This window comes from Rattus norvegicus, chromosome 6, assembly GCF_036323735.1.
Source record: "Rattus norvegicus strain BN/NHsdMcwi chromosome 6, GRCr8, whole genome shotgun sequence".
In the NCBI taxonomy this organism is placed as follows: Eukaryota; Metazoa; Chordata; class Mammalia; order Rodentia; family Muridae; genus Rattus; species Rattus norvegicus.
The window spans coordinates 22242129-22253923 of NC_086024.1; the positions used below are offsets into that span (position 1 = coordinate 22242129).

General features: G+C 47.0%; 1 protein-coding gene across 1 annotated transcript in view; it reads right to left on the minus strand.

Moving 5' to 3' along the window:
• Positions 1 to 11795, minus strand: part of Vit (vitrin) — a 119664-nt gene that overhangs the window by 44034 nt on the left and 63835 nt on the right. The window contains exons 5-6 of the mRNA XM_008764427.4: positions 11376 to 11509; positions 6988 to 7065 (exon numbers count right to left, since the gene is read on the minus strand). Of these exons, the coding sequence (XP_008762649.1) occupies positions 6988 to 7065; positions 11376 to 11509 (212 nt within the window). The remainder of the gene's footprint in view (positions 1 to 6987; positions 7066 to 11375; positions 11510 to 11795) is intronic.

Consider the following 11795-nt stretch of genomic DNA (forward strand, 5'->3'; position numbering starts at 1 on the left):
GGGTACCGAGAATCGAACCCTGGTCCTCGGCAAGAACGGCAAGCTCTTTTAACCTCTGAGCCATCTGTGAGTTCGAGTTGGGGGTCATTTCCCAGAGTGTGGGGAGCTGAGCCAAGGCTCTAGTTACAAAGCGAGTCTCAGTTTGCTAGTGCTCCGGTTGCTCAGAAAGTCTCCCTGAGGTTTAGGGCAAGAGAGGTTACCCGATGAATGCTGGAGACTATATTGGAGACCTTGGACCAGGGCCATAGAGAGCCATAATGGTCGCCCTCATGCTCATACCCCTCAGCTCTGGGTTTACTGCCAGTGGCTATTGGGCACCAAGTGGAGTATGCCACCTTCTATAACTGGGAATCTGGTGTCCTGGTGTTGCTGTAATACACTGCCCTAAGCTTGGAGACTTAAAGCTACAGGGTTCCGTTTTATGGTTTCCGTTTATGGGTCTGGGATTCCAAAGTAAGGACTACTGGGCCAAGCTAGGTGCATCAGCAGCACCGAACTTCCTCAAGGAAGCCTGAGGGTAGAATGTGTTTCTGTATCAGCCTAGTTCATCTGGATCGGTTTGTGGCTGCTTTTAAGGTTAGCATCCTCAATCCTATTGTAATGCGATCTCCTCTTTGCAGGGTGTGAAGGAATTTCTCTCTCCTTTTATGGAGATGTATGCAATTGTATTAGAGTCTACCCAGATAATTCAGGAAAATATCCAATGTCAAGACCCTTAATCATAGTAGCAATGTGCTCCTCTCTGTATAAGGGCACACTCAGGTCCTCTCCTGGTGGTAGGGATTTCAGTATCTTTTGAAGGGGCCGTAGCATCCTGGCTCTAGTCAGTAATCATTGTGTTTGGGGCTGATGTGTTTTACACTTGTGGAGAAGCAGGCCAGGGGGATAATGCCTGAGGTCAAAAGATGCCTCTTTCTCCACCCTATTTGCTCCTTGATGTCACGTGACACTGTACACGGTACAGCATCCTAGAAGAGAGTCAGAGCTATACCCCTGCAGACAAAATGGGGTGTTCAGACCCACTGCCCGGTACTGGCACCTGCTCCCTTCCACACCCTGACACTGTCACTCCCTAGAGGTGAAATCACAGTGCAAATTTGGGAGAGAAGGCCAGATCAAACAAACAAACAAACAAACAAACAAACCCAGGATCGAGGTTCGGTTCAGACATTCCAACTGCTCTTGTGGCTAGGAAGCAACTTCTCATTTTTATTTACCCTGTTGCTTGCCAACAGTTGGCCATCTTTAAGTCAGTCAGAAGACTGGGCCAGATGATCACTAAAGAGCATGGAGGGCCTCTGGGCTTCATTTGGCCTTCACCATCCTGGAACAGAGCCAAGCCTGCCTGATGGGTGACATTTCTTTTACTTTAAATGATAGCCATTTAGAATAAGTCCCAGAGAAGTCTTTAATTTCTCAGGAGGGATCCTCTGCCTCATGCTGATTTGAGAAGACCTTAGCACCTCTTGAGGGAGATGTGGGCCTGCCTTTTGGAGGCTTCATCTAGGGAGGGGGTACCAAGTAGAACTGCTCGTAGATGTCAACGGACAGGATCGTTTGGAGAGGCAGTTACAAACTATCAGACAAGTACAGTTTTACTTTCAAGTCATTAATTCATCCACCATGCAACAAAGTAAGGCTTTTACTAGAACATCTTCCTATCATAAACATATTATACTTCGAAAATCGCAATTATCTTTTCCTTACTCCGTTGGCCAGATCCTACTAGGCTTCTGACTACCCCAGTCATCTCTGTTTGTGAATATTCGTTTTCAAGAGAGACGGAGATTAACTATCACGAGGGTAGGCGATAATCCCCGGACACATCTGCCTTCAAATGCTCGATTGATTTACTCAAAAGTCACGTCTCTGTCTATGGTTTTGTTCACTCTCTGTCACTAATTAGAACCGCCTTTGTTACGGAGGAAGACGATGCTACCATCTCGATCATAATTCTCCCAGTTCCTTACTGAATATCTCACTCTTGGTTCATTATGAGCAATCTGACACAATACCCCGCCTAGTGGCTTCCGCAGGCGGTGTCAGATATATGGAAGTTTTTTCTCCTTTCCAAAGCTTTCACAGAAAGCTCCCAGTGCATTTCTCATTTGGACGTGGCCTAAAACAGCTTCTCCAGGACCTGCCTCTCCTTAGCAGCAGATGGAGCCCCAGGCTTCCCTAACCCTGACAGTTCCATGGAGTTGAGCTCAGGGGGTTACTAATGCAACCACCAGGAATTGCTCCCTGAGAAGCTGTCTCAGATGGGCCGTGATTTTTGATATAAGAACCACAGCTCCAGCCAGATTGAGCTCCTAGCCCTACCCTTCCCAGCCTTGCTTCTAAAGCTAATGGAACCTGGATTTTATGAATGGGGACAGCCATGTCTACTTGGCAGGGCTGCTTCCATAATTTGGGTGAAGTGTGTAAGTCCTTGAACCTGTGCATTGCACATGTAGAACTAACAGACGGTAGGAGTTGACATTTGAAGTCATGCCGTGTATGTCTCCCCTCTGCAGTGAACAGCAGTGTGCCTTGTAGTTGTGACCAGGACAGAGCCAAGATGCCCATAGGTCTGAGTGTTGGTTCTTCTCACCACTGACTCATTCTAAGCCTTAGGACTGTACACTAGGGCAGGAGGTCTAAGATCTCCTGCTCATCTACTGTATTCTTCCACTTTGGAGAGGATTTTTATGTAAACATTCCTGGTGAAGATTTTCTTCCTGGACGTGGACACAAATATTCCTATGTTAAGCTAAGGGACAGGCTTTTCAAGAGGCCAAGAAGCATCCCCACTTGCAAGGATGAGCAGAAGTAGAGACAAGGTTTGAACTCGAGGCCAGCTGACTCCAAACCCACACTCTTTGTCCACCAAAAGGGAAGAAAGTAAAAGGTGGACCTTGGTCACTTGAGGATTCCGAATGCATCTCAAGGTCTGTGGCGATCTCACCAAGGCTTACTGTCAGTGGTGGTGACAGCGTGTGTGTGTGTGTGTGTGTGTGTGTGTGTGTGTGTGTGCTTGTGTGTATGTATGGGTGTGTGCCTGTGTGTGTTTGTGTGTGTGCCTGCCTGTGTGTGTGTGTGCCTGTGTGTGTGTGTGTGCTTGTGTGTGTGTGCGTGCTTGTGTGAATGTGTGTATGTATGTGTGTGTGTGTGCCTGCCTGTGTGCATGTGTATGTGTATGTGTGTCTGTGTGTGTGTGTGCTTGTGTGTATGTATGTGTGTGTGCCTGTGTGTGTGTGCCTGCCTGTGTGTGTGTGCTTGTGTGTGTGTGCCTGTGTGTGTGCTTGTGTGTATGTATGTGTGTGTGCCTGTGTGTGTGTGCGCTTGTGTGTATGTATGTGTGTGTATGTGTGTGTGCCTGTGTGTGTGCTTGTGTGTGTGTGCTTGTGTGTGTGTGCTTGTGTGTGTGTGTGCTTGTGTGTATGTATGTGTGTGTGCCTGTGTGTGTGTGTGCCTGCCTGTGTGTGTGTGCTTGTGTGTGTGTGCCTGTGTGTGTGCTTGTGTGTATGTATGTGTGTGTGCCTGTGTGTGTGTGCGCTTGTGTGTATGTATGTGTGTGTATGTGTGTGTGTGCCTGTGTGTGTGCTTGTGTGTGTGTGCTTGTGTGTGTGTGTGCTTGTGTGTATGTATGTGTGTGTGCCTGTGTGTGCCTCTGTGTGTGTGTGTGTGTGCCTGCCTGTGTGCATGTGTATGTGTGTGTATGTGCCTGTGTGTGTTTGTGTGTGTGTTGTGGTGCATACAGGCAGTAAGGCAGGAGTTGCCTGGGAAGTGAAACTTAATGGTGAAACCAGCCTCACCTCCTTTAGGGCAAGGCTTAGCAAACAGCCAAGGGGAGGCAGGTGGGTGCTTTCCTGGCACTTTCTGTGTAGCAGATTTCCTCAGTCTTCTTTGACACCAGGAATGTGCCTCCTCAGTTTTTTCAAGCATTTATGCAAATCAACACTTACCCATTTGTATTTCTTTGATCAGAGAAAATAGAGGCAGTGGCCAAGTAGCAGCTGCCCAGTTAATGGTTGCTAACTGCCTGGGAGAGACAGCCTTTACATTTCAGGTAATATCAGTCCCCAGCGTGAGCCCTGCTAGGCAAACCAGACACCTTCCAGGGTTCAAGTGAGATAATTTGCCACCGAAGACCTTGGCTATGCTTTTGGGGGTCATCGTAACCTGATTTACCTGTTAACTTATTCTCTGCGAGCCTAGTAAGCGTTTTATGCTGCATGCTGAGACCTGAGCCACAGGTGGCCTTGAATCCACCTCTTTTCTGTTTTGCCCACTAAAGGATTTTTTTTTTTTTAAACTTAGCAATGAGGCTACTCTTTCACAGTTCTCACTGGGACATTTTATTTAAATTAGTAAGAACTCGCCCCGTGTGGGCACGTCCTTTTGAATGCATGCCTTTGATATTGGCACACACATCATTTAGCTTGGGCCTGGCACACAGAAGGTACTCGGTAACTGTGAGAGAATGGATGGGCGAAGAAGAAATGTGCTCTTTGAGATGCGGACAATCGTGAAATAAGGAACAGACAATAAGATCTGGTGATAGGGCCCAGGAGGTGGAGGCGGTATGATAATGGGGAGAGGTGACAACAATGATGGTTGTGTTTTACCACTGTGGCTTTTGCATACTTTATAGACTTAAATGGAAGGAGGAGGCACTCACTGTGCTATGTCAAAGATGCTACCTAGGCATATAGATAAGGGTTTGCTGTGTGGAGACAATTCGGCTTGGCCAAGGCTGGTGTGGATAAGGGGAGCTTTGGACAGGCCTCTAATACCTGGGCCTTGAAACCACATGGGTTCCAAAAGCCAAGGCAGCATCTCTTACCTGTATGGACTCCCTGCTCTCTCTTTACAACTGTTACCTGCTTTAGGATGCTGCAACCCACCAGTCTCTAAGGAACCAGTTACGATCAGTCACACCCTTGGGCAAATCGCTAAAGGCTTCTTTGGTGAGCTCCTTTATCCGAAACACAGAAGATACTGCCTTTCTCTGCCTCAGGCTCTGGCAGTTCAGGAATTCAGAGCTGTGCTCACCGGACATTGTGTGTGGCCCTACCCCTTTTTTGGTTTGGAGTGAGGGCTGAAGCCAGAAGGACCTGAACAATGCTTGCTATACCAGGGACTTTGTCCCTGAGTTTCCCATAGGTTGATCTGTGCAGTCAGCAGACCCAAGTCTCCCCAAGCAGTGAACAGAAGAAAAGGAGCAAGAAAAATAAATAGGAGGGGCCAAGAGCCATACTGTGTGTGGGTGTTTAGGTGAGAGTGTGCTTCCTTCCTTTCTGCGGTCTCTCCAAGCCTAAAGAACAGGTAAAGATGGCCGACCCATTTCCTGACAGTCTTCATGAGGTAGAGCAGTCACAGGCACACCCTGGACCCCTTGGAGAGGATTTTGCAGAGGCACTAGGAGAATATTCTGGAAGTCTAGAAGCACTCTCTCCTCAGAGTAAAAAGGGAGAGAGTATCTGAAGTCAGGGGCTTACCTGGCTATGACAACTCTCTCTACACTTGAGATCTCTGTGGTCATCAGTGCCATTAGCACATCCTGGTCCAAAGACTCTGAACAGCTCCAGGCAGAGGGAGAAAGAGGATAACCTCACCTCAGAGCAACTCAGGCCTCAGGGCAGTCCAGAGAGAAAGAAGCCCAGGGTTCTGAGTGCAGGGACTGCTGGTTCCTGGGATGGTTTGCCAGGAATGCCAGAAAGGGGTGGGGACCGGAGGAGAGCCGACTCGACTCGATAAAGCAGAAACCAGTTATCTACACAGTTCACCTATTCAGAAATCACCATAGGAGCAGAGGTGGCAAACTTGGACGAAGCAGACTATCTGGAAGCTTCGTCACTCCTTCCTTGTGTCCTCACTGAAAGAAGACGGGGCTTACCCCAGATCTGGTTCTTAAGCTACCATCCCACTGTGAGGAATGGGGACAGAACCTGTGCTTGCGACTCAATAAATATATCAGGATCACATCTGTGATTGAAATGTCACTGGAGGTATAGGTGAGGCGGTGGCAAGCTGGAAGACAGGCGACCTCCGGTGTGCTTGGGAAGGCTCGTCAGTTGTAGTTTAGCGACTGACTGGTGTTTGGAGCCTCACTGTCTGCGTTTGACTCTCGACCTTTGCTACCCCCTTGCTGTTTGTCACCAGAAATTTACACAACTTTCTCTAAACTGTGTTGTCTGCAAAACTGTGCCTTAGGGCTAAGAACGGGGTATATTGGTAGTAATTTGCGCTGGCTAGAATTGGGATTAAAAAACAACCTGGGAAAGATCCTGTCACAGTGCCTTGCACACAGGAAATAGTCAAGAAACGCCAGCTCTTGAAATTCCAGAGCCAGGTCCAGCCTACAACCACAAGCAGGACGTGAACCAAGTCCACTCTCTGCCATGTTTCTGGAACACCGAGTTCTATGAGACAAACTGTGCGAGAAATCAAAGCACCTCTCAAAAGAGCACCATGGAGGGCACTGTTCTGGATTTAGTACAGAAACTCAGGAAGAGCAATTTCTTAGTCTCTGCCTTCCCGAGGAGGCTGGCTTGGCTAAGGCCCAGAGACGTGCATTTTGCATCGCTTGCTGTTAGTGGATAAGGCCCATCATCCTCTCTCCTTCCTGCCCTCTGCTTTACCGCTAAGGAGAGGCAGCCTTTTCCCTTTGAGTTGCCAGGAAATGTTTCTAGGCATAAAGTCTGATCACGGTCTAAAGTAACAAAGCAATAAAATTCAAGGCCGCAGTCACTCCGAATGGAAATGACACAGATGCGGACCAATATCGAATTGTGAGAACGACAACAACAGAAACCACATTCCAGTCCCAAGCCACGGCTGTCTGGTCACATTGATTTGGGTGCCAGGTTCCTGGCATTGATTAAAGCGTCATGGAGGTCAGCGGAGCTTGGCTGGGTAAGATGTTAATTTCCATATCATTGTCTAGTGCGCGACGCCGTGCTTACGTGCTCGGCTCAGATGAAATAACACGCGAACACTTGCCTGCGTTAGCCGCTGCAGTTTTGGGTGATGAATATGTAAGAGTTGATGGATAGGTTACTCCCTTTTGGGGCTTACTCTCTGCAAAAGAAAAAAAAAAAGAAGAACGAAATTTATTTCTGGGGCGGGTTTTCAAATCTCTCGGTGACGGCAAGTGGATTATCTCTAATTTATCTCTCTTGAGTTCCATAGCATCTGTCGCCCTTGCATGGAGTTGTCGATTGCAATAAGAAAGTCAAGTGGCACTTTGTTTTCCTGCAAAGCATGTGCTTTTATTAATAATAGAACGGAAGCAATAAAGTCCCCATGACTCAGAGTTTCTTATTTTGCTCCCGAAGAGGTGACATGTAAGCTAAGTGGTTTTCACCCACATGGCTTTGGATGTTCAATTGCAACAGTAGATGGATGGGGAACATTCCACTTAAGCTCCTTTTAGGTCTTGGACTGGCTGTCTGTGGCTGGATAGCTACCTCTCACTACCTTGACCCCGTGGGACCCATTTGAAATCCAAGGCATTGATAGCAGTTTTGTATAGGTCCTCCTTGAACGTAACCATTGGTGGTCAAGACGCTAGATGCAAGGCAAGAAGAAAGAGCAGTCTTGTCTAACAAGGACACAGTAGAAGACCAGAGGTGGATCGTTGATGATCTGGCAGAGTAGTAAATAGTCATCAGTCCTGGGATGACTAAAATGGCTCCGGAAGGCTATTTCCTGTGAAACCATCTAATTTCCAAGAGATGCCAACACTGGATCTTGTTCTACAATTAAATCGAAAGTGCCAGCAGAATGCAGATGGTCTCCTCCCCGAGCCACGACAAGTTCATTTGTCTGTGCATAGTTGTGAAGATCTCAGGGCCATGAGCAGTGTCTCATGTAGTTATGATACAAGGAAATGTCTTTAAAGGCTTCCTCTGTGTATGTACACGTGCGTGTGTGGAGGCCAGGCGAAGGTTTTGGATCTCATCACGCTAAAGCCGTAGGCATTAATGAGCCCCCTTACTAGCGTGCTTGGAACCCAGTCTTTTGCAAGAGTGTCAAGTGCTCGTAACCACCGGATGCTTCTCTCCAGCCCCAAAGGGACTTCGCCCCTTGCTGCGATCCCCGTGCTCTAGTTGTGGGCAGTATCACTTGCTATCATTTATATAAAAGCATTAATCTCTCAACACTAGGAAATACTGGAGGAGAATGGTAGGGGTGGTGTCGTGAGGAGAATGGAGTGAGGGGGACGGAGGACAGCCCGGGAATGTGACAGTTATCCTACTGCACAAAGATTGGGAGGTCTCAGGGAGCACCTGAGCCTAAGAAAAACTGGGTTTCTATTTCTATTTTCCTTTTTCTTTCTTTTTTTTTTTTTCCTCTTTTTGATGGTTCTAGGAAGCAAGCCATGGCTTTGTGCATGCTAGGTGAGGGCTATACTGCTGAACTACACCCCAGGCCTCATTTTTACTTTTAATTAGCTGCTATAACCTTCAAGACTCTATTTTTTTAATGAGAAAATATAAATAATGATGTGGCCTCCAGAAAGTTACAGAAATGAAAAATGAAATGAAAACGTATTTGGAGCCGCTTATCCCCACAAAGACACATACGCTTATTCAGACATCACCTGTGAGTTCCACTCAAAGGCAAAGACGGGGCAAACGCCCTGGCTTACGGATGCGTCTTACACCACTGCATTAAAATCATCTGGGGGGCGGAATGGGTCATTGCCAAGTCTTCAGCCATGTTGGGGCCTGCTCTGAGCAGACCTGGGTTGAGGCTGTGTGGACCTCACAAGGGCCTCCTGGCTGTGGGCCACACGGAGTTCACAGAGAGGGAGGCAGAGGTATCCCTCCACTGTTTTCCTATTCTTACGACTAAAGTTAGGTAGTTCTTTGTGTTTCTGTTCAGAAGCCAAATGAGCACCAGCTCAGCTGTCTGAAATGTGGATCAAAGAACAGCAGCGAGGTATGAGGGGACCTGCTGTGACCTCTCACAAACCTACACTGTCCCAGGATGGTGCAGACCAGAGCCACACACCTCACCTCTCCCTGACAGCTGCCAGATCCCCAAAGTAGATTAATTAAAGAAGCATAGTGACCTATAAAAATTAGAAATAAAACCCTAGTGAAAGGTCGCGCCAGCACCCGAGCCTTCTGAGGAGGGTTCTGACCCAATCTAGTTATGTTCATTGGCTGCGAACTTCGGAATCACTCAGCATCCTTGGCTATAACTGTATGCAGACAGTGCCCTCCCTCCATCCATTTGAAAGAGGTCTCCTCCTTACTGTGCAAGCACAAGTGCTTATTATCTTTGGCCACAGTCCTCTTCTGTTAAATGTCACAAGGTAGAATGAGGGGGCGGAGGAAGTTGAGATTTATAGAGAATCAACCTATTAAGCTGATTTTTATTGCAAAAACGAAGGGCAAATAACATCGAAACCCCCAACACTCAATGTCTCTCATTTCTGGGAATAAAGGCGTTCTTCAAAGCCCTGCTGCAATGCCTGGAGAGCAGGCTGAGTTGTAAGTTTGAAAACTTTCTCTTAGGCACAACTCTTATGTGGAGGTTGTCTTTCTCTCTGCTCAACCAGGCACTGCCATTGTCCTTTGGTCTCTTGGTTACAAGGCTTTGTTACGACTTACCCTGTGGTTGGTTCCTTCCCTGATCTGACAAAGAAACCAAGCTCATTTGTGTGATGCCACGGGCTCAGAGCTCGTCCAATTGGAGAAGAACCTTGAAAGGTCTGTTTTCACTTTTGTCAATTTCGATGGACCGAGGAAATAACGGGGGTTTGGAGCATGAGGTGCCTAATGGAGGTCAGAAGACCTTTCTCCTTACATGGGGTGGGGGTCGGGGATTCCTCCTTAGAATAATCCAATCGCATTCAATCTTTCTGGGAGGTCAGAGAAAATAGGAGACTGGGGTCCTGGGCGACGGAAGGGTAAGGTGAGTGTAGGACATTATCTCGTGCTCCATTTCAAATGTGGCACAAGGAACAGTTTGCTCTGGTCATTCTCAGGAGACATGACATAAAAAAAATAATGATTTGTCGGCTCTGGTAGATAATAACATAGTATATTTAAAAGAAAGAACCCTGAATGAGCCCATAGTCTGCATTAAAAACAACATCGTGTGGGGGTGTTGGGGGAGAGACGCTAGCCACTAATGTGAAAGGAATGACATAATTAGGAAAATTATAATTTTGCAGTTCCAGCTTGCCTCGGCTTCTGTAGCATCCAAATTTGTGATTCAACTAATCTGCAATTAAAATACTTGGAAACAATTTGTAGCTGCATGGAGCTTGCCTGTGACTCTTTTCTTGTCATTATTGCCTGAGCAGTAGGGTGGAATAGCTACTCACAGCGTCCACGGTGTTAGCTGCGTGAACCTAGAGACGACACAGTACTCGGGGAGGATGTGCAGAGGTCACGCAGACACTGTACAAACTGCAGATCCGACACCCCGAGGGGATCCTGGAGAACTACAGCCTTATGTGTGAAGCTAGGATGCGCAATGGGTGTTAGAACTGCTGAGGTAATGTAACAGGGTAATAAGTTACACAAGAATCACTCTGCTTGCTAATTAAATATACATATCTTGGCCCTGGGGATATATATTATACTAGCCAAGAAATCAAATTTGCTATCAGCATCAATTAAAGAAACTGGCAGTATAGCCCTTTGACAAGGCCAGTGTACCATGACGCCAGGGAGATTGGGCCATGTAACCTATCCTTTTCAAAATATTCGAGTTGAGGGGCTGGAGCAATGCCTTAGAGGTTAGGAGCATTTGCTGATCTTGCAGAGGACTTGAGGTGCGTTCCTAGTATCCACATGATGACTCACAGCTGTCCACGACTCTAGTTCTAGTGGTTCTGAAAGCCTCCTCTGGCCTCCCTAGGCGCTAGACACACACACACGGTGCACATGCACTATATGCGAGCAAAATATTCATATACATAAAATAAGTAGTAAGCAATTAATTGAACAAAAATTCAAAGTAATCTGAAATAGAACTGAGGCTCAATGCCCCTCCAAACCTCTGTTTCCATCTGTCCATCTCCTAGACAGCTCGAGGGTCTAGTGTGGGGTACATTTGGCTCTCCTGAAGGATTAGTGTTTAAAAAAAAAAGTAATTCACTTTACTCCAAGTTTGCTTGGACTTGCAGGCAGCTGAGGTGCAGTTAACACGAATGACTGATGCGTTTAGCGTTTCCAGGTTTAACTTGGTAATAGTTTTCAAGTAATTATAACCAGTTTCGTAATTCTAATTTTTAGAATAGTGCTTGATATATTTCTGAAACGAGTAGGCCATAAGCCAAAAGTAACAGCAGCAACCGAAAGATCGCATTTCATCCTGGTGTCACCTCGGATGCCGGTATCCAGCGGTGACCTCAGGGTGTGACAAACCTGAGACGACAAAGGACTCTCTCCACCTGGGTAAGGATAAAGACTGAACTCCGTTCGAGTAGCTTCCTTTGTAAAAGGACTGCCCAGCAACTTTCCGAACAAGTATCTTCCCTCCTGAATCATCCAGCACACCGCTATGAAAGGAAAACAAACAAACAAACAATGACAACAAAAAACCCACAAAAAACTTAGACTGACGGAAATACAGAACTACGGCTGGACAAGAGCACACCAACCAGTCTCGGTCTTTACTCAGACCCTGGAAAGCAGCGAGGCTAAGGGAACGTTTGCTCCGATTCACAATCAATCCCGCACACGGTATTTCTGCTGAGCATGGTGGCACACATCTTTAATCCCAGCACTCGAGAGGCAGAGACAGTTGGATCTCTGTGAGTTCAAGGTCAACCTGGTCGACAGAGT